General features: G+C 40.0%; 1 protein-coding gene across 2 annotated transcripts in view; it reads right to left on the bottom strand.

The window, feature by feature from the left end:
* Positions 1 to 376: 376 nt before the first annotated feature.
* LOC104947652 (dihydropyrimidinase-related protein 2) overlaps positions 377 to 23,404 on the bottom strand; it is a 31,885-nt gene continuing 8,857 nt past the window's right edge. For both annotated transcript variants that reach the window (XM_010773708.1, XM_010773709.1), the window contains exons 2-14: positions 19,984 to 20,072; positions 19,226 to 19,410; positions 14,048 to 14,212; positions 13,912 to 13,973; positions 12,361 to 12,441; positions 11,665 to 11,733; positions 9,991 to 10,111; positions 9,297 to 9,453; positions 9,077 to 9,218; positions 7,910 to 8,080; positions 5,947 to 6,126; positions 5,607 to 5,772; positions 377 to 3,747 (exon numbers count right to left, since the gene is read on the bottom strand). In XM_010773708.1, the coding sequence (XP_010772010.1) occupies positions 3,656 to 3,747; positions 5,607 to 5,772; positions 5,947 to 6,126; positions 7,910 to 8,080; positions 9,077 to 9,218; positions 9,297 to 9,453; positions 9,991 to 10,111; positions 11,665 to 11,733; positions 12,361 to 12,441; positions 13,912 to 13,973; positions 14,048 to 14,212; positions 19,226 to 19,410; positions 19,984 to 20,072 (1,680 nt within the window). In that variant the 3' untranslated portion in view covers positions 377 to 3,655. The remainder of the gene's footprint in view (positions 3,748 to 5,606; positions 5,773 to 5,946; positions 6,127 to 7,909; positions 8,081 to 9,076; positions 9,219 to 9,296; positions 9,454 to 9,990; positions 10,112 to 11,664; positions 11,734 to 12,360; positions 12,442 to 13,911; positions 13,974 to 14,047; positions 14,213 to 19,225; positions 19,411 to 19,983; positions 20,073 to 23,404) is intronic.

Below are 23,404 nucleotides of genomic sequence, written 5' to 3'. Positions count from 1 at the left end.
TTACATCACCATCCATGGGATTTGACTCTTTTTCCATACTGAGCAAGCATCCCAGAAACCCCACAGCCACCAAGACAAATACCATCACACAGTTTCACTTTCACAAGGGGTAGGGGACTTACAGAGGGGGGCGAGGGGGTTTGGGGGCAAGAAGGTGTTCAACAGCATCAACAAAGGAAGCTCCTCTCAGCCTGCAGCACGTTGCGTACATACATATCACTCGTATACAATTAGCATAATATGGCATAGAAAAGCATTCCAGCCGACAGAGCGTTAAAAGGAGTATAAGTGTGTTTTTTTAGTGTGTGTACGTTTGGGGAGGCATGGGACACGGGGAGTGGGTGCCGGTGTTGACGGATGTTTTTTTTAAAGCTAATTCTCCAGGCAAGGGTGCTGCATCACAGCAACTGATGTTTAGTGGTGTGTGTTTCGTCTACAGTCTGTAGTGCTTTTATTTCTAACCGATTCCTTTTTAAGCAGCAGGGGATTCCAAGCAACTCAGTAGGCCTACAGGATTATGTCGAAATGGTGCAGAACTGTCACAGAATAATAATAATAAAAAGCTGTGTGTGTGTGTGTGTGTGTGTGTGTGTGTGCGCGCAAAGCTGTTTCTAATAGCGCCAGGTCAGCACTGGTTGCGAATGGCAACCTCCGACCTGACAAGCGTTGCCATGACAAACAAAAAAACAGAACCCTGCAGGAGTGGAGGGGTCTGTCGCCCCGGCAACAGCCAGAAACATTAAAAGAGCCAAAAAGGGAGGGAAGCAGGGAGGGGGGGGGACGGATAAAGACTAACTGAAAGGAAGGAGTGACGCGGAAAATACAAAAATACAAGCAGCATGCAATAACTCTCTCAAGAGCTACGTTTGCTGCCAGATTGTATTTGTGTGCTGGACTTCGCCTCCTAAATCTCCACCCACATACTCTACCGCCTAAAGCAGCAGAGAGAAATAGTGTAGATTAATGTGAAAGTCGCTGGTCGGGGTCAAATTCCCCACTCCTGACTGACTAACATCTTGTTGTGTGATGAGTAAGTTGCCGTGGAAATTAAGTTTCCATTTCCCGTTCCTATCTTTTCACATATTTGAATGCTTTCATTCCCCCTGCTGTGGATTCTTTAAATACATATACACCATGCGTAACACTGAAAGACTTTGTCTTCTATACGTTTCCAGTTAGATCAGAGGGAAAGTTTAAAAAGTGTGTATGAAAGCAGACAGACGTGGTGTATATCTAGCCTACAGTATGCATGTGTGTGAGTCAGGGTTCAGTAAAGCTAACGCAAGCTCTTATGTGCTGCTATAGCGACAAGTAGCTCTTCACCACCCTGTTGACTAAAATGAAGTCTGTGATAGTAGTATACAGAGTTAAAGTAACTGGGGCCTCATTACAGAAAAATATCCTAGCTGCTTGCCCTATCTTAAGTAAGTTTCAAACATATGATTGCATCTTACTATCACACTGGAAAAGCTTAATTCATGGCCATGTCCCATCTTTTTTCGCATCTAATATCTTGTCTTAAGAAATCCTAATACCTGTACTTTGGATTCTGCCTGAATCTTTGATTAAAATGTACTCAAGACGGATCATCCACAATATCAACTGCTCTCCCTTGTCATCGGCTATCTAGCTCTTGTTCTATCACTGTCATCAGCTAGCTAGGGAGAGCTAGCTAGCGTACTATCATGGAGGGAAAAAAGAGACACGTTTTCCTAATAAATAAGTGTCATCATAAGGTTGGTTGGAGTGGCCTTTCATGTATCATATTTGATCCGTTCCCTGCTTTCATTGTCATACAGACAGCAGTGCTGTTCATTTACATGTAGGACAGAGTATGCCATCCTAACTTAGTAGGCTATAGTTCTGAAAGTAAATACTACAATTCAGGTTTGTATTTGTAATCCCTATAAGTAGTTAGGAAACATGTTTCTTGCATGTCATCCTAAACCGAGATGAGATTCTGTAAAGAGGCCCCTGATCCCTTTGTGAGCCTGTTACTCCGTGTTGAGTCATGGGGGGAAAAAAGCCTGCAGAGAGAAGGTGACTGGAGGCCAAGACCTCGTTGACACAAGAACTAACACAGGAAATCAGTTGCTTGGCTTAATGAAAACCAGATCACGTAAAAAATAAAACGTTAAGTCCACAACAGTAAGCAGTGCTTTACAGGAGCCTGCTGTGCGTGTCCCATTCCTCACACATTAACACTGCACAAAAGTACATTAGCTCATGTCTACTTTCAAGCATAAATCAATAGTGCTCAGCCCTTAGGCACCTAGTTACAGAATGACACTAAAAAGCAGTTTGACAACAAGTTAAAAACTCTAAAACATTTCAAGATATCGAGCATTTTTCGACTTTTCAGGGGCTCTACCGGTAGGATAGGCCCTATGAAAGCACAAACTCTGGCACCCTTGAATCGGTTTATCCTGGCTATTTTACCAGGATTATCAGTACAACTTCTGTGGGTTCAGGCACATAAAGAGTAGAAAAGAAAAAGGGATTTGGATGAGTATAAAACAGTCACATTTGGAGGAGGAGAAACATTCTGTGTGTAAATGCACTGGTTGGTGATGGGACAGTTAACGGCTGACTGACAGCTGTCTATCAAAACCGTTATAATTACAGGAAACAAACTGGGGAATTTGTAGCAGTGAATGGCACCTTTCCCGCACCTCTAAGAGTTATCTAATAGGACGGCATTAAGAGACAATAAGGCAAGGAAAGGTTTGAAGTGACAGCGAGTACAACTTTCTCTTTCCTCCCTAAATCTTTCCTACAATTCTCCCACTTAACAATGGCCTAACGCTTAAAAAAACCGAGGCATAAAGCTCTATTTACTACCTGCCCAAGCTCCTTCTCCTAACACTCACAAGCTCTAAGGCAGCTGCCAAATATGGAATATGTTTTTTTACTTATTTAGCTTAGCAAAAGGGAAACATGAGATGAGAGCCAGTGCAGCCAGAGTCTATAACCCAAATAAAATATTTGTTTAACCTCAAGGCCGACCTCATGGCTAATAATCAATTGGAAATGGATCGCAGCAGTGTGTGATGGATGGCGGTGCACTGGAAAGGGAAGCAATTCAAATGCGACACAGTACAAATCACAGATACTCTGTTCTTGCCTCCTGAATAAACTGTAAGACAATTTCAATCATCCAGCTTGACCTATTCAAGGGAAGATAATCTAGCTTTGTACAAATGCTCCATTTAAACTACTCCCCAAATGAAAAGAAACACAATGGACATCCTGCATGAAAATGTTCCTCTTCTCTTAATTCAGTCCCACTTGAACCCCCTAATAAACAACAAAAAAAACGTTAAAAGAATACAATGGCAGGGAGAAAAGTACGGTATAAAAAAACAAAATAATGCAGTCTAAAGTGCTCAAATAAGGAGTATTTCATTTTTTCATCATATGAGGCAGACATTTTTTTTCTTCCTTTTTTTTTCTAACTGTGTCCTCTAGGATCCGGTTTTGGGGAGGGGGAGGAGGGTACGTGGTGAAGGAGGAGGGGAAAGATGGAGGCTGACGGATGGACCGGTGCTGGGAAGGGTTTGGTTCCCGGTGTCGTGATTTTTCTCGACCCCTCAGCTCCTGTCGGCCGACCCGTCCTCCGGTCTTTGTTTCCTCCTAAGTGGCCGAGGGCGGACCCCTAACCCAGGCTGGTGATGTTGGCCCTGCCGCCAGGGGGGGCCAAGGTGCGTTGGGTGTTCCGGCGAGGAATGTTGTCGTCCATCTGAGCGCCTGTGAGATCAAGAGGAAAGATGGGTATTCAAAGTTGTGTTTTTACTTGGTTGTTTAAAAGGTCTCTTATCATACTGTTTTTCATCGATATATTATAGGTCTCAGATATATACAAAACATGTCTCTGAAGTGTTTGGCTCGAAATACCAAACAGATCAGGGGGGGGGGTTACCTTGGTTGGTGATTGGCTAATGGTTACACAAGCCAAAAAATCGTTATGACATCATAAAGTGTCCAAAATCTGATCAGTGCATTTTCAGACAGGTTTTTATATAAATGGATCAGGACAAAAAGTGAGAGAATCTTTTTTCCTGAAACTTTCAGAATCTCTTTACACAGAGGGGACACATGGTTATGTATAAACAAAACACATAAGTGGACTTAGCATAATAGGTGACCTTTAAAATTGTATGTGGGGAATTCCATACATTTTACGACTGGTTCACTGGACTTGGTCAAACCTACGGAAGCCCCAAGGGGCATGTACGAAAAAATAAATAGCATCTCTTTTTTGTTATTTATTTTCTCCAGGATAACCTTCTCAAGTGTTTTTATTTAATTATATGAAGTAAGGTAGGTAAGGTAATGTGCTTTATCAGGTGATATTTTTTTGTCAGGATCACTTTTAGAGCAATTATAACCCGTTTACTTACATGTGAATCCAGGTTAATTTCTCCATACACCTTTAATAATAGGTAATATTTACCTGCATGTATACATGTAACAAAGTTTAATATAAACCTAAGACCTACAGTATTTAAAACATGGTGTGTATATTTTTTTGCATCTGTTTTTTAACTCAAAAAAAGGAGAGAAAAATGATTTAGGTCAGACATAAAATAAGGATCAGGGATATCATAAGTGGTGGGGAAATGTATTCCATGCATTGATTCACTTCTGCACTGTGTTTAACTAAACTAATGTCTATCAGAAATCAGTACTTTTTTTTATCCTGCGAGAAACTTGCTCCATTTGAAAATAAATACAAAATATATTGAAAATATTTATATGAACACAGGAAGGGAGATGTTTATGTGCAATATTTAAACGAACATAAGAGGTACATTTTCGATTAAAAGATAAAATAATAGGAAATTGAATAAATATTGTTCAAACTCAAATGCGCTTATTTAATTACAACATGTATTTTACAATATACACTAGTGTTTGAGTACTGATAAGGTAAGATTGCTGAATTGCACCGCCAAGCAGGCAGGGTCAGGGGGAAAAAAGTGATGGAAATTAGCTGGAGTTCAATAATGTGATTACAGAGTTTACCTTAGTTGAACTCTATGGATTTCATGTAACCATGCCATGAGAGAATCCAATAGGTTGCAGTGACTCAGATGGATTGGATTTGGTTCAATGTTCTCTCTCCTGAATGCTGGTGTGGTGGAGCCCTTTACGTTTCCATGTGCAAAAAATAGATGCTGAACGGTGTCCTTAGCTCACTTCATAGATGTTCATGGTACCAATAAGCAGCACTATTCAAAAGTACAGAAGTGCACTTGCTCTAATGCTTGGGATATCAGGCTGTGTAATGTAATCATTTTACGACTGTAGGTAGATGAGTGCAAAATAGAAGTTTGTTATTCCCTTTTGTCTTTTCAATTGAACCAACATAACAGACATTAATTGCAAACTGTGGTTAATTAGCCATGTATTTAAAGAGTTTAAAGCAAAAAGCCAAAAACTATTTTTGTCGGTGGGGGGGTTATATTATAAGCAAATAACTTAGAATATTCAAGATAACAGTTAGTTTTTATCAAGAAAATAAATGTAGATCAAAGTGGTAGATTGATTGGGGAAAAAAAAATAAAAATCATACATTCACAATAAATTAGCTGATCAGAACTGACCGGAGAGGCTGAACCCAGACTGGTGCAGGTTACGGACGGGCTGGCTGGGCTGCTTGGCCGGCGAGTTCTTGGCGGAGGAGGCAGGGGTCATGGTTTTGGGGGTGACGGACACCTCGCAGACTGGGCCATCATACAGACCTCTGGGTACACCCCTCAGCTCCGCAAGCTGGATGCAAAAAAGGAAACAACATTCATGGCAGTGAGAATAAACAAGAAATATCTCTAAAAAGCTGCTTCATCCCCCAAAATCCTAAAAATGATTAATCCTTCGAAATTGCTGGGTGTGGAGTTTTGCCTCCTATCTAACTCTAGTTTATGTTAGAGAAAACTAGTATGGTACCCTGCTGCGAGCCTTTATCCTCTTGTAGACGTAGTCGGGGAAAGGCTTGCGGACCACGAAGCGTCCCGAGCCCTCGATGGTGTGGAGGTTCCCTTCCTCCAACACGATCTTCCCCTGGCTGATCACCACCAGAGGCCCGCCGCGCACCTCCGTGCCCTCAAAGATGTTGTACTCCACAGTCTGCAGAGAAGGGAAAACATAGATAAAGTGTGCAAAAATGAAGTGTGAACATCTCAATATAACACATTACATACACAAAGACAGTTCAGTACATAATGAATCCACTATCCTTGACATTAGTTTTTGATGAAAGTGGGTAAATTCAGTTTGTGTGGGTTTGTTGTTATCTCAAGTACACCTTTAAGATTTCAGTCTCCAAATGATAACTGGATGCTGGGTTCATGTGGTGCTGGAATAATCGGAAAAATTAGTTTAGTAGAAATGTCACATGTATCCCCCTAAAGTTGGAACAATAACTCGAAAAGCAATATGGTATTAGGTTGTAAGTTATCCAAAAAAGTAAGAAAATAGTATTGGCAATAACCCTGTTACAAGTAATCTTCTATTGAATTTAGGTAAATCCTTTTTATCCCAGCTGCTTGTACTTCAAACTACTAATGAAGATAAATCCTCACAGAAACACATTTTAAGCTGATTCATCTCCAGCTGATTTCCCATCATCATCATAAAGATTTCACTTTCTGTATCTGGGAAAGTTGCTGCTTTCATTCACAGCTTTATCCAAAAATCTCCCTCAGACTTCCTCTGGAAACTTGCCACAGAAATATTGATGCACTTTCCAGCCTGTGTGTTCACAGATGATGCACGCCACCGTTCAACATTGGCAGAATGTCGATGGATTACAGTGCACTTGTGAAAGGAGCTTAACTGATTCAACTCGAACAGAGATGAAAGCGATTCGCTAGGCAAAAATAAAACGCCTGATGTGGTAAACAGACCTCAGTACTCAGGGCCAGAGGAGGAAGAGGAAGGAGATGAAGGAGAGGGTCCTGTGAGGGGTTTGGCTGTTTGGCTGTTTGGCTGTGTGTGGACAGGGAGGGAGGGGAGGTTGCTGTGTGACGAATTTGGACGCTGTATGAATGCTCTTTCCTAAAAGCTACTGGAGCTGAGGTCATGGCAAGCTGGTGGAGTCTGAAATGAGATCACCAGAAGGCTGGGCTATCCTGTGACACACACACACACATTTAAAATGAGCAGTTTCTCCCTTGAACATTGGTCAATTTTCTGACCAAGCGGAATCAAAAGAAACTAAAGAACATGGGCTTAAGCAAACGGAGTCCGAGGACATACACAGTAATAGTCTCTGTGACACACACACACACACACACACACACACAAAAATCTAATCCGCCTGCTAACAATCAGAAACGATGTGTTCAAGTTCCCTGGCAGATCTTAAGCATGACATCACTCCCTTGACGCTGTGTGAGGCCCACACCCTGTTCAATGGTCAGACGTGGACACAACCAAAAGTGCACAAATAAATCAGTGGCTCTGATGGTCCTGAATAATATTAGCTGGATTCTAATAATCAATCAAATATTCAAAAAAAGTATTTATTTATTTTGAAACTAAATAAATGTTTTTGTACGAATCAAGGATGTATATCATTGACAATCACTAACCTGCTTGGTAATTTTTAAACTTTTGGAGTTACGTTTCCATCAAAAGTATTCATATATGTATTGTACCTTGTGGATAAGTCAAAATGAGTTGTATTATTTTCAGCTACTCACTCATGTAAAACACCAGTAACCTGAAAAGCATTTAAAAGAATCCACTATTTTGAGAATGTCAAAATGTCTGACTCTGGACTTATCAAAAAAAAGCCCTGTCGGCAGAAACCACATAACAAACACACACGTGGCTTCAATATTTGACGTCAGGTGGCCTCAGCATGTGTAAATATTATTAGTCATGAAACTCTGAGAGAGGCTGGTACCGAGTTGTGGCTCTTGGCAGAGATGATCTTGGTGACGTCGGGGTCCCACAGCACCAGGTCGGCGTCTGAGCCCACGGCGATGCGGCCCTTGCGGGGGTACATGTTGAAGATCTTGGCTGCGTTGGTGCTGGTCACCGACACAAACTGGTTCTCGTCCATCTTACCCGTCACCTGGAATCAATCAGAACTGGGAGTGAGAACAGTATAGGAACCACTGTCCCACTTTCATTTAGTCCTGTCAGATCTGATCTACTCCGTGCCATAACTTTTTTCACATGTTTATTCAAATCATTCTTGCTCAGTACTTCAGTTACAGTCATTTGCTTATGTGTGTTATGAAATGCATTTTTTTGTGTGCATGGTTGTTGCGATGTTTTCCCCTCTTGCCTGTGTCATGCTGCCGATGCATGTGTGTTGTCAAATTGCTCTACTGTTAGAATTTAATAAAGGCGAAATGCTAATGAGTTAGACAACATGCAAATGTGAATAGCATAACTATATCTTTTTGGTTATTTTAAATCTAATCATTTGATTTTGCAAAAGATGAACTATTTGATTGGTTTGATATTGTCGTTACATATATGGTATGGTATCTATATTTCTTGCTCCTTTTTTGCATGTTGTGTATTTGCATTTTTCTGCATATTTTTTACAAGAAGATTAGGCAACACAAATATTTTTGTTATACCATTTGTAGAATTACATTTCAGAGATGCTGGGTGAAATTTGTTACAGACGATGCAGACATTTCTTAAAATTCCAGAGCCCTTTAAAGTCCAAAAATCAACATTTAATGAAATTCACAACATGCATTTGAAAAAACAGATAGACTGCTTGAACCAATATTTGTTGTTGTTTGGCCTTTCAAAAACAATATTGTTTAGTGTGGTCAATCAATGTACTGCTTTCATGCTTGCTGCTTAAAAAAGGAGGCAATTATGACTTGTAGGAATTAAAGAAAGCTGAAAAAATGTACTTGATTGGATGATTAGCTTTATTTAAATTGAGGATTTTGTTCAACAATTGTGATGACATGATAAAATATGACAGCAAATGTTCAAAGCTTGATTCAAAAACCTCAATAAAAGCTTCAGATATTTTTTTGAACAGCATTAGAAACAGCCCTACTATGGGCTTCATTTAAAAAAATTGTATAAAAATACGTACCACACACTTGTCCCAGATGATAGACATCCTCTCCTCAGTACCATTGACGCCTTCAGGGATCAAGCTGAAGTCGTCTTTGCCCACAGCACGCTGGGCCGTGTTAAAGGGACAGTGCGCACTTCCTGTCACCTGCAGGTCACCACTGAAAGAGAAAGTTAAGTTGTCACACAAAGTCCAATTTGTCATTAGGATATTTCTCCCTGTTTGGATCCTCCCTCACCAGGACAGCAGGGAGTTGAGATAGTCTGGTGTGGTGGGGTCGGGGCTCAGGGGGGGGGAGGTGACATAGGCCGCTGCCTTGGCCCAGTTCTTGCTCCAGTAGTGAGAGCCGTCTGTTCCCAGGCTCGCAGTGATTGGCTCTCCGTAGACCACAGTGCCTGCAATAACAATCCCAAATGTAACACCAGTTACTACACTCCTAAAATGTGTGAGTGTCTGTTTTGATGTCTCTGTTTGGCAGATACACCGCATGAATACACTTTAAATTTCAAGTTATTTCAGGAGTTCCTAGTCCAAAACCTAAGATTGAATAGTGGAAACCCACAAATGAAGTGTTTATGTCAGTGTTAGTGGGGTAGATTGAGGATTTGTTTTAGGGCTCATCTCTTTGGTTTCTAGGTTTGGAAAAGAGACATTAATAGGCTATTTTGATTTTTTTTTTTTAGGTATGGTTGTTTGAGACACCCATGCTGCGGGATGGGTATGGAACCAAAATACACATTAAAAAATGCATCTTATACGTTTTTCTTACATGAACTTTTCTTAATTTAGCATACCAAATGTGATATTTAGGTGACTTTCTTTTCGACTATAACACAAACAAGGTAGGTATCTTCTGAAATCTGATCTATCCCATTTAAATGGTGACATATTGCAGGAAATGATGGATTTGATTTGTGTATTTTGAGTCTCACCCTTCTTCCTGGCCTGGGCGATGACATCAGCAGCGCTCTTGCTCATCACCTTGGTAATGTAGAGAGGGCAGTTGGTCTGATTGGCCACCGTCACAGAGCGGTTCACAGCCTCCGCCTCCACCTGCACAAGAGAGGGGACAACAGAAAGTGGAGGGATGATATTAGTTTGATATTCCACTTGCATACTTTTTTATTCAATTCTGACCACCACATCTCCATCATTTCCCTACAAATATTACCTCCACAGCTCTTACGGTTTCCCCAGTCCTATGGAAAATTCATCAATTCCAACTTTAAAACATTCGGGGTGTTTTTTTGTATAAACAATACTTCAGACTTTCTTAGGAATTAAACACAAGACCAATACACAGATAAAGTGTCGATCAAAGTGAGTTGAAAAACTGGCCAACATGAACTTCGTAAACAGCCTTTGGACAACATTCTTAAGTGAGTATATCCAGAATTATATTGAAAATGTAATCATTTTGGGTAGACATTAGCTATTTGCCAAGAGATTAAAAAGAAAGAAAATGAACACCACTCATCTGTACACCATTTATGAAACAGCTGGTTAGCCTAGCCTAGCTTAACGACTGAAAACAGCTAAAGGAAGGGACTGAGGGTTCATCATTTTGACTTGTTCCGCACTTTGTTCTTTGTATGTACTGAAAAAGAGGGGATAATATGTTATGTAGTCCATTGAGCTTTGGACAGTCATGCTAGCTGTCCCCCCCAACCCCAATCTTTGTGCTAAGCTAAGCTAACCAGCTCCTGACATGATCTTTATATTCATGGTAGCCTAATGACACGGCAAGAAAGCGAAGAAAGCTATTTTTTAACATATTCAATCAAGTGTGTTGATGCTTTAAAATCTGATTTTCATCCATAGCAACAAAAACAAGGTAAAACACTTAAGACAATCCTGGCAATTTATTTTGACAAGTGAGATGGCAGGATGGTGATATTTCTATGACACACAAAGCGTTCCAAGAAGTAAGAACACTCTTCTTTTGGATCTTACTGTATTACATATTTTTGGTGGTCTTTTTTGCCCAACCACCAACTTTGCTAATAACAATTATTAAATCCGTAAAATAACAGCTTGGGTTACAATCAAGATTTGATTAACCTAAGCAGGAATGGCTCAGTCATGGCAACTTCCTGTAGGGTGGTGAGAAACCCTTTATTACTTTACTTAAGTGAAAGCATGTTATATCAACAGAGGACAATACATGCAATTTATTTTATTTGAAGAAAACCTTCCTTTAGAAGAAGACTGACAGTTCAATCATTAAACCCAGCTGCCATAAGTCACACTTCATATTTCAATCACTACTTTGTTCCACCGTTTGAATGTTCATGGGTAACAACCATGATGCATGGAAAGGATGTGCTCTTAACTGTAATGCCTCTGTGCTCCCAACAGGAATTTTCAAGTTAAATATATGGAGGTGGATATGAAGTGGATGTTTAAGTATTTGCCAAGGCAGCGAGAAACCCATGCGTCAGTGTAAAACTGTCAAACAACGTAAGGCCAACAGCTGGGAAGCTTGGAGAGGTCAAATACCCTTCGAAGCGGGGAAAGGACTCAAGAGATTAATTGATTTCTCACTTCCCAAAGTCACACCAGATTGAGGTCGGTGGTCAGTGTCCACAGAGCTGAACCTGTCTTACCTCCTCAGGGCGGCTCAGCACGTGTCCCTCAGGCCCAGTGATCCCCTGCTCCAGGATCTTCTGCTGCTCCTAAACACAAACAAACAAATCAGCCTGGAAACGGGAGATATTGAGTCCTGTCAATGTGCATGCATCAACACTTAAAGCCTAAGACTTCATTGGTTGACTTAATGCCATGATGTATTCATGTCTAGATCAATTCATCAGGAAGTGAAAAGGCGCTGAAGTCATTTTTTCATAATCGCCAAACAGTGGTGCTACCGCTGTGTTAATCTCATGACATCATAGGGCCCAAAAATACTTTCCCCCCCCCATTGATTAACATTGGGAAAGAGACGTCTGTAAATGAGCAGATAACTTGTTCACAGCTAATCCAACTACCCAGTTCAACACTTGAATAGCCCTTAGGGTTGGGTCCTTGTGAGATGTGAAATGCACTGAAAGCAGAATCAAGACTTATTTTTTCCTCTTTATTCATTTAACTACAGCTGAGAACCGAAGTGTTAAGTCAACTAGAGCTTAAAGAAAACAAAGTATGCATGTTTATGGGTCCAAATCAAGGTAGTTTTGTACTTGAGTCAGAGCACTTTGGTTTATTGTGCCACTGAGTAACTTTAACAGAAATCAACACTTAATCCGGTTCTCTTAAAACATCCTTGGTCCAGATCCCCGCTCTTATGAAGTGAAATGTCGTACCTCAGCTACAATGTCTCCATTCTCAGCGTGCACCTGGGCGATGGCTCCCAGATCTCGGATCACACTGAACACCTCGTACACCTGCAGCGAAGAGAGGGAGACACACTTATGATCTGATGCATGAAAGCAACTTGTGGTTGTCAACACACATGTATACAGTCTTCTCTCGACAGTATGTCATCTAGGAGTTTCAAATAGCAACAACCCAATATCATTCATGAAAAGTGAAACATTGACAGATTACATATTTCTTAAAATGGGACACCTTTATTTTGAACTTCCCATGGCACATATGTTTCAACATTTCTGTGTAAACTCATCCTAAGTATTGATTGACTAGGTGGTGTAGAGAAAGCATATCATATGTTGTTTTGAGGATTGTTTCCCCCATCTTTGTTTCTTTCAATAACATTTCTATCAGTGTGTTTTCTAAAGAATAAATACAGAATATATTTTTCTTCCTTTAGTGCTGAAGGGGTCTTTGAAAAAACACTTTTCATCTGTTAAACAGGGTTCTGACAATGTTTTTCTTTTTGTTCTTGTCAGTATCATTATCAAAGTGCTTTTCAAGTCATAGACACACAGGAGAGAAAACTATTTGGATTAAACTTAGAAAAGGGGTTCAGAGGAAAAAGAATGTCTCACTTGCTTCCCAGAGCTTCGATAGAGTTCTGACAGTTTTTCTTTTTGTTGTTGTTGTGTATTCCTATTTTTAGCCATGTTTGGGATGCCGATGTGAGTCTGACATTTGAGGTTTCGAGGGAAAGTATGCTTTCATGGTGAAACGGAAATTCGACACTGATCTCTGCAAAGTATGTTTCTCTCTCTCTCTCTCTCTCTCTCTCTGATTGTTTATCAAACCATGCGATAACTTCAGGGACTGTAGGGAAACTGACGAGTTGAGTGAGTCATCACCTCCTGACGCTTAACAATAAAGAGCTGCCAGAGTTTGACGCGAGAAAGTAGAACTGATAATCTCTTTTCTCCTCACACAGGTGCAAAAAGAGTCAGGAAGACACTTGGACAGAGATGTATTTTTCATTATCCATTCACTCTCCCTGGATAAACACACACACAGTCGGTACGAAATGAAGAGCCAAAATCTAAGCTAATCTCTACATCTGCTTTTTTGACTCATTCCAACAAGACAACATCCCAGCAGACTGACTGAAAAAATATTTTAAAAAGATGGTCCTGTAATTATTCTGAATGACAGCGACAGTAAACAAGTTATGATTTAGTTGTTTTCTGGTTAGTGCAAAAATGCTTCTACAGTCAACAGCACCATCTTTCTTTGTGGATTCCATATGTCATGTTACAATGAGGTCCATTATACCGACTAGAAATTAATATGGATCATATTTGTCTTCATGTGCCGCAGCAGAAAGTCCCATGTTAAAGTCTCAGTTTAATTAGATTAAGTGTAGGCAAAACAGTGTCAATGTGAACGAGCCACAACACGCCAAGCATTATCTAAAAGCCCTGGACCCGAGTGAGAAAATGCATTTAAAGTTTTTTGTTTGTGACAATGAAAAGAGGAGAGGTCCCTACCTGAGAGTCAGATAGCTGGAAAACATCCTTATAAGCCAGGTAGACCAGAAAAGAGTTGACACCTACAGACACAGGACATCAGTGTGAAAACCACGAAAGGGAAGATAAAAGCAGTGTGAAAGTGTTCGAAGAGTACCGTGGTCCTTCACGAGCGTCTCCATGTCCTCCTGGATGCCCTTGTGCCACTCGGTGATGTCGACGTGCAGCGAGTAGTCGCAGCAGGACTTGCTGTCGGCCCATTCGCGCCACTGCTCGAAGGCCGAGAGGAGGCTGACGCCGGGCTCAGGAAGCACGTGGTCAACTGGACGGACACACACACACACACACACACACACACACACACACACACACACACACACACACACACACACACACACACACACACACACACACACACACACTGATTGAGCCAAACAGATCATGCATTGTAGCATCCCATAATCCCCTCTGTTTCAGCCCTGTTTCAAAAGTGCTGATTCTCTGTCTGTTACTTTAGATGAAAATAAGGAGCCCCTCCCCACGCCCCTCTGAGAGATATGTGGTTAAAAAGAACACAATGGTGCTCTAGGGGGAGATTCAGGCGATAAGGTGGGGGGGGGCGTTACCTTGGTTGGTGATTGGCTAATCTCTTTCCACTCCACTTCGAGCGATAGAACTATTAACAAAGCACTTGTATACTAATAAAGGACTGGCTTATCTAAAGCCAGTTGAGTAGCACTTGAAATGTTTTAGCTCTATGAAACCTGATGTACTTATATGATTCTGTTTTCTTGAAGTTTGTACTTTGTTGGTCGAACGCACTTATTGTAAGTCGCTTTGGATAAAAGCGTCAGCTAAATGCAATGTAATGTAATCGTTATGACATCATAAAGTGGCCAAAATCTGATCAGCTCATTTTCAGACAGGTTTTTATAGAAATGGATCAGGACACAAAGTGAGAGAATCTTTTTTCCTGAAACTTTCAGAATCTCTTTACGCAGAGGGGACACATGTTTATGTATAAAAGACATGAAAAAGTGGATTTTGCACAACAGATGACCTTAAAGAAATGTAATCATTAAGTGTTGTTTGCCTTATTAGACATCTGTTTTAAAGTTTCGGACAAAGTGTTTTATACCACTGCAAGATAAGGGTCCTTGGGAAGAAACACAAACTGCCCTGGGATTATAAGGTCACCTCTTTCAGATCCCCTTCAGTGTAAACATCTTGTGTCTTGTGTGTCTCAGTGTTTTATGGCGGGTATCTGGTCCATGGGGTTTTTTACAACATGTATGTGTTAGAAAATCGCTCTCTTGTAACTCTTTAAAAAGCTGTATGTTACTCACCAGTGGAGAACTAAACTAACATTGTGTTCATGTACTGCTCACTAATCACTCTCCAGACAGCAACTGAATTTAGGTTGCAATGAATCTTCGAACCAAACAGAGACAAATTAAAGTTGACACCTGATGGTCAGATATGTTCCTGATTATTCTCAAATTACCCTTGATATTAATCCTCGAGGATTACCAGATCCATGACTCCTGTCTTTACAAACCATAATCTGCTCCATCTGCTCATGGTTTCCACCACACAGAGAACAACTATATGATCTCAAGATGCTATTTTTGAAGAAGCTACTTTTCAGTGAATGTAATCTGCTGATGTTTGGTCCTTCAGTAGGCCTGGAAACTATGTGCTTTTCTACATTGGGGATAGAAATCCCAAATATTTGTACCCAATTTCATTGTCAACCTGTCAAATTAATTACTTACTACTTTAGTCTGTAACACTTCAAAAAAGTAGTTCATAGTAAACATCAGAATTTCCTAGACCATGTCTCGACATTTCTAAAGATTGCGGTAGATAAAAGAATGGAAATATATTCAATTTCCTAGCCAATCCTCATGCTAAGCAGCCAGAACCAGTCAGTATTGATCAATCAATTGTAAAAGTGTATTTTCTTTATTAGTAAACTTGTCAGTTAATCATTCCAGAGATAAGTCAAGTTATGCTATGTGGTCCCAAGAGCTTCTAGCTTCCTTTTTTGTGAAACTACTTTGAATATATGTTCAGACTGACGGCTCACATCAGATTTCTTGAGTTTAGACGGAATTTGGATTAATTGAAACCCAAAATCCACATGAGGTTTGACAAGCATGTTTTCTTAAAACAAAATCTGAAATCACAACATTCATCTGAGTCAGAAACTGCAAAGACATCAATTATTTGCATATTTTACAATTCAGTCCTTAAATTAATCATCTGTAATAAAGCCTGGCTTCAGGAAATACAACCAAATCTTAGCTAAAAAAAGTACAATTTCATCCAAAGAAATGTATTGTACCTGTCCCATTGAAAATGGCAGCAAAAATAAACGGGATGCATTAAAAAGATTCTGTAAATATGATAATGAGCTCATGGTTGACCTTGCGGATAAAGAATATTTCCTTTTATGTTTATGCTTCATGTTTCCCAGGCTAATTTAAGAAAACAGTGCTTAATCTTTCACCAAAAGACATTAAATCCAATAGTCACAAGAAAATAAGAGAAAAACGGATCAAAGAAGACAAGAGAGGTTTGAAGTAAAGGGTGTAGAAATGTCAATAGTTAAAGCCTGTGGAGTCCGTTTCTTTTTTGTCCAATTATTGTAATATGAAACCTTTTAGAGCATTAAACGATGTAATACTGCACCATAGCAATGTATTCTCCTTCTTATAGCCATGATTGTGCAGTTTTACAGGCGGTGCAGGACTCATTTACTGCAGTGACAAACGAGGCTGCAGAGTATAATGTGACTGGAGGAGGAAACGCCCTGAAACTCCTCGGGGTTCAGAGGAGGGTTAAAGTCTGGACCACACAGAACATCAAGGAGTGTAATCTTAATGTTTGATTTTAAACACATCTGTCCGTCTACATGTTAAACGTTTGTCTCCATCTCATCTCTCAGAGGACATTTCCAAACGCTCACTTTGACCCTCTTTGTGTTTTTGGTGCAGTCCCGTTCGGCCATGCGTTACGGCCGTGTTGCAGACCTGATCCTGCAGCAGTCAGCGTTTGCGCTCTGAGGTGGCAATGACACACGAGAGCCTGGGAGAGTTTGTTTTACTGAGAGGGAGGGTTAATTTGCTGAGTCAGCACAGAGGAGGGCCGAGCTTCATTTAAATGTGTTGTCTATACAGTCCTCTGTCCTATTAAAACAACGTACACAGGAACTCAAACCGCTAGTTTGGGTAGTATAGTATATAGACAACATGTACTGACAAATCTCCTCATGGAATCAACGTATGTATTCAATGTATACCAAATCTATATAGGGTGGTACACTTTTAAGTCTTAAATAACCTAACAATTGATCTCAATATTCACATAGTTGCATAAATAAGGATATAAGTATTAAGTAGAAAACCTCAAAGGAAGAATACATGAGCAGGTCACCAGTTTAAACAACTATGCTAGTTAACTCTAAACAATAACTAATAACTATGGCATTGTAATATTATTTTTTGTTGTAAAAACAGAGCCGAGGGAAGGGGGGTTATATTCGAAGATGAAAACATTCAAGTTTAAAGTTGTCAATTTACAAAAATATATATACACTCTCATAATATAAAGTCGTATATTTGCGAGAAACAAATCAAATAAAAACTCAACAAAACACCATCTCTTATCTCTGAAATGTTATGATAAAACGTTTCCCGGCTTCTTAATTATTGTATTATTTTAGAAACAATGGCACAATCACAAAACGTCATGCAAACTAGATTACAACCCCAAAAAACATGAAGCATAACATTTATGAAGGATATAAATACATACAGGTTGTTTAAATAAAGAGTGTCAGGCTGATAGTATCTATGGGTCAAAGGGGAAATGAACTGACTTCCTGTCTGAGTGTGAACAGAAGTCAGTCTCAGAGCAGATGGACGGTTTTAAATGTTGGCCCGGTCAATAACAGACCTGGCACCAGTCCTGTTCTCATTTAAATATTTGTAATTAAAGCCAATCAGAGAATCAAGGAGCAGTCAGCCTCGGTGAATCACTCACAGAAAGACTCCAAACAAGCTGATGAAATAACCCTTGACAGAAATTCCTGTGGAAGTACTGATACAGGGTATATGCAGGAATCCTGAAGTCAAATGTAATACCTTTTAAGACCTTTTTTAAAACCCTTTCCATACATTTTAAGACCTCATCGCCACTTTGAGTTTTAACCGGTTACCTTGGCGACACACTTTACCTCACATTGACTATATACAGTATTGATTGTCCTTCCTCCTTATCTTCCAACCATTTGGACGCAGAATTGCATTTCCCCATAACGACGTTGTTTAGCAACTGGCGTAAACGGAGCTTCGCGCGGTATCAAGCAGAGAGCGTGCAATGTCCTGTTCAGATGACGTCAAATCCAACGGGATGCCATAAATAAACTACACAGAATCACACTACACACCTACGCAATGATTACATTCAGGCAGACTTTAGAATACAACCTCTTTGGACAATTTATATACTTATTGGAAACAAGCTACAAAATGTAATATCATGGAAAATGCCGTTTAATACTTTTTAATAGCCTTCATTTTCGCGAAATTGATTTATCAACTTTTAATACTTTTTAAGACCCCGCGGACACCCTGTGATATAGAAATGTTATATACAGTATTGTTATTTTTTTCCACTTTCACAAAGTTAATAATTGTAACTGACTTCGGTCCTGATTATAACCAAATATTATTCATTTTCAGAACTTTGCTGCCACTGTGTTTTTAAGGGGAACATTCATTTCTTCTGAAGCAAACCTGGTTATTGGGCAAATACGTGAGAAAATGTCTCAATCTAGTGGGAAATAGTATTATAAACCTACAATTTTGAAGGCAGGGCTTTAGATTGAAAGCCAGATATAACAGAAAGCTTGTTTTTATGCTGTAATGGCTGTCTGATCAGAAATGGTGGCTTTGATGCGTTTCAATGGGGAATCGTTTGTCCTGAACGCCCTAGCTGTCTGTACTGTTGGCTTTTGGCTTTAATTGAACTATTCATATCTTAAACTGCACTGTAACTTTTATTCATGTATTTTTTTAACTCCTTTTAAATGCCATTTTCTTAATGTCTTTCCTTTTTGTTAGGCACTTTGAATTGCCTTGTATTGAACGGTGCTATATAAATAAACTTGCCTTGCCTCACACAGTTTAATATAGACTATAAAAGCTGAGATCGTACTCCAAAATAAATAAATAAATCCCACCATTGTCAAGTTGCCGTATGCTTTAAGTATTCCTAGTAAGGCAGAAGGTTTTAATGTTCCATCAGTAGGATCTTTCTGATAACTCACTGATCATGGTGGTTCCTCCGGCCAGAGCAGCCTTGGTGCCCTGGTAGAAGTCATCGGCTGACACCATGCCTCGATCCGGCATCTGGAAGCGCGTGTGCACATCGATGCCGCCCGGCATCAACATGCGGCCGTGGGCGTCGATGGTTTTCACCCCGCCGGGCACAATGAGGTTTTCCCCAATTTGTCTAAAAAGGGAAAAAAAACGTCACAATTTGATTGACACAAATCACAACTTGGACAAGGCTTTTAAATTCTTCACCTGCATTAATAAAAAGACAAAATCTAATTCAGCAATAGGTAAGTTTATTTATATAAATCAATAAAGGACAAATGTAAAATATGACTGTATTATAGAATATTGAATTCATGGATCATTTTTAGGGAAGAGATGGAAACGTGTAAAAAAAAAAAAAAAAAAAATTTACAAAATAATAATTGTTTTTTTAGGATCATTTTTAAAGTGTTTGTTGTCGTAATACACATTTTTGCCACAAGAGGCTGGAGACTACATGTTTCATAGATAGGGGGAACAAATTACTTGGAAAGATTATACTGGCAAAACCTCATCTGATCTTTAGTCATAAACAAAGAAAGACTATTTAGACCCGACTTATAAAATGCGTCACCAGATTTTATTTTTCTCACTGGCATTTAAGGGCTTCCATACAACTTTTGAACCACGTCATACATGTGGATCAATCATAACGTTTGAATTATGATTGAACTAGGATGCGACTTGAATAAAGCAGTACACTCACTTGATGACTCCATCCTCCATGTAGATGTCAGCACAGAAGGACTGGTCATCGTTCACGATCTTCCCTCCTTTGATCAGGAGACGATCGCTCTGCAAAACAATAAAGAGGATTAGTTGCTGCACATTTAACTAAATTAAATAAATCATGAGAGAAAAATATATGGTTGTGGGAACTTTTTGTGAAAAATATTTGATGGCAGGATGGGGTTTTATAGAATCCTATAAAAATACACTTATAAAGCCGAGTAACCGATTTGGCTGGATCGGATGCTGGATTAAGTGCATTTGAGGAAAGGCATTAAGGGAAACGTCATATAAAAAGGGATGATTGGTCTCGCAATGAAAAATAAATAGATGAAACCTGCCGGATTTTACTCAGCAGCCTCCGCTTGGTCTTTTTAGGATGCTTTCTGATAAGGAACACATTGCTTTCAACTGATACTGGGTTTCTCCACACACACACACACACACACACACATAATGTGAGGGAGGGATTAAAGAAAAGATGCAGAGGGATGGAATAAGACCTGGGGTGGGAGTCTGGCGTTTGATCAGCCTGGCAGTCTTTTTTTTTCCTTTTTATTTGTTGGGTCCAAAGCAGGACAAGTGTCTGAATCTACTGAGCAAATCCACAGTAAATCACAATGAAGTGAACCGATTTAGGAGCAGTCTAACACATCTCAATACTATGGACTCTTTTATCTAATAAATAGATACAATTGAAATGTTTGCACTTTGTGATGTAACGTTTTTGAATTTAATGTTAAGTGGATGGTTACGGAAGTTACAGAATCTGCAAGGGAATTTGTGTCAAGAACATCCTTGTCACAATAATTGTGATTCATGATGTATATAAAAGATAATCCAAATATCCTTAACTCTTAAATAAAACTGAAATCCCTTAATCTATCACTGTTAAGAAACTTTTTTTTTATTTCATCAAAGATAAGAAATACCTTTTTTAGTGTTAAACAAAAAACATACTCTTAAATAAAGTAATCATAAATCATTTGGTCCTCCTGCCTAAATAACTCAAATGAAAAATGTAAATTCCTTACATGACCATTCCTGTATTTTAATTTCTCTAGCATAGTTCCAAAGTTTTATCCAATCACTTGAGTAATGAAATGTACCACCATTCACTTATTGTTAATGTTATCTAATTTGATAGTTACACTATTGTGACTTATTATTGAACAGATTAGTTTAAATCTAGATTAAAAGTGTTGGTGCTTTTGTTCAGAGAGCTTCCACAGCATCACTGCTTTAATTTCCTAATTCCAGCTCTGCTTGAGTAAGAAAGTGAGGGATAAAGTATTCACTGTGGCAACAATGAAGACAGGAGCCGTCACCCCCCCTCACTCACCCCCTCCCTCATGTGTTCGAGCTGTCACATGAGAGAGCCAATCAGAGCGCAGACTGTGTAATCAATCTTCCATGCCTTTTGCTGTGCCACTTGTGTCTGTGTGGGAGAGGAGGGTGCATGTTCTGCTACCTCCACAGCCTCCCACCAGGAGCCCCTCACCCCCCCTCGTTCCTCCCTGTAGTCACCCCCTCAGCTCGGGGTCTCCTCTGTCCACAAAGGGAGTGGCAGCTCTGGTCACAAGGCGCTCAGCGTCCCCGACTAACAATGGCTGCTCTGTTCCTGCCGCTCGCTGAAAGCCTGGCGAGCAGCGAGGGCCCCGGACACAACTGCTGCTGCTGAGGCCCCCTGTCAGCGCCCCACCCTGCATCTGAACACACACACACACACACACACACACACACACACACACACACACACACACACACACACACACACACACACACACACACACACACACACACTTCATTCGACTGCAGCAGGTCTGGAAAATGCTTTGCAGTTGTCATCTGAAGGTGTGGCGAGCTTTGACAGCACTAATGTAAATAGAACATGTGGTAATCTTCGATCTATGCGCTGATGGAGCGCCTGGCCTTGCTCCAAACCAGCGCTGGACAGCTTCCACCCCGGCAACGGCTCTGAAATATGCCGTTACATCATATGCCTCATCCTGACAGTCATTATCACATTACTGACGGAAGTTCGCCAAGAGGCTTTGGTTCTCGAGTCTGACACTCAAACAGACCCAAAGCTGCGGGAGTCGAGATTGAGAGGCTAAATGATCTTTTCAGAAACAATTACTCATTATTGATGTATCAAAAAGGGCTAGTGTTTGTTACTCAGTGCACAAAAGGCAGATGGTTTGAGGAGTCCTAATAAAATGGTTTTTTTTCTCTTAAAGGGTTCAGGTTTTTAAGCTGCGGAACATTAAAAAAGATGGGAAATTAGCAGAACAATCGCCTGCCCTGAATACCGTTTGCATAATCCTCTGATTGTTTTGGAGCGTCTGATTGTACTGGCTCGGAGCCAAACATGACAGCGACCTTTCCTTCATGGGAACCTCTCACCGGCTCACAAACAGGATGTGGACAAAGCTCAATGGACTCACTGTTGCTGAACTGCTGCGTTTTCATTCCACACTACAATACGTAACCGTCCTGCTAATATAAATGTCACCAGGGGTAGTGTACAATGTTTATTCATTGATTTTTAAATATAGGCAATGACTTTGTTTAACCCCACATCTGGTTCTCCAACACTGGGGGCACTTGACTCAACAAAGATTGACTTGTTTAATGTGGAAACAATAAGGTGTGCTCACATTGAAAACAATGATCCAAACATTCAGGTGACCCATTACATACTGTATAACCATGTGACCTATTACTAATGTGAACATATTGATTATAGCAGCTTAAAACTAACCTATTTAAATAGGTCACTCTCATGCAAAGAATACACATAATAGACTGCTGATAATGGACTCTGGGAATATTGATTAATTCTCTATTACAGATCAATCTGTTGTATCATGTGACTCATGTTACAACACATACATATTTTGTATAAACAAAGTCGTACAGGTAAAAACTTAAACGCCTCTGAGGAGTTTTATTAAATCAGAATGAAATCCATATGCACGCTATGAACAATTCCTGCTAGTGTCAGACGTATCCCAGCAACGTGGTGTGTTGTGTACAAATGGAAAATATCCTGGGAACATTTGAGCAGTCAGGTGGAGCGCGCTGCCAGGTCAGACATTCAGCACCGTGATTTATGAGGCCTGGATTATTTGAAATTTAGTCTGCTACCAAAATGATATCCACGCATGTTCAGACAACTGCTTCGAAAACACATGTTCACTTTTTTATTGTTTTTTTATTTAAAACGGAAGACGGGCTCTTACAGAATAACCAGCCCAACAGGTACGAAACTAACTCCCAGAGGATAAATGTGTAACTTAACACCTTGGTTTGCAAAATACAGCAGACTTCTGAACGGTGGTTAATGTGTGTGTTCATTCACCTGATATTGTGAGATTTGGATGAGACTGCCAAGG

Source organism: Notothenia coriiceps, unplaced genomic scaffold (assembly GCF_000735185.1).
Source record: "Notothenia coriiceps isolate Sejong01 unplaced genomic scaffold, NC01 NC01_scaffold00012899, whole genome shotgun sequence".
Taxonomy (NCBI): Eukaryota; Metazoa; Chordata; class Actinopteri; order Perciformes; family Nototheniidae; genus Notothenia; species Notothenia coriiceps.
The sequence above is the reverse complement of the archived record's forward strand: the minus strand, read 5'-3'. Positions and strand labels throughout refer to the sequence as shown.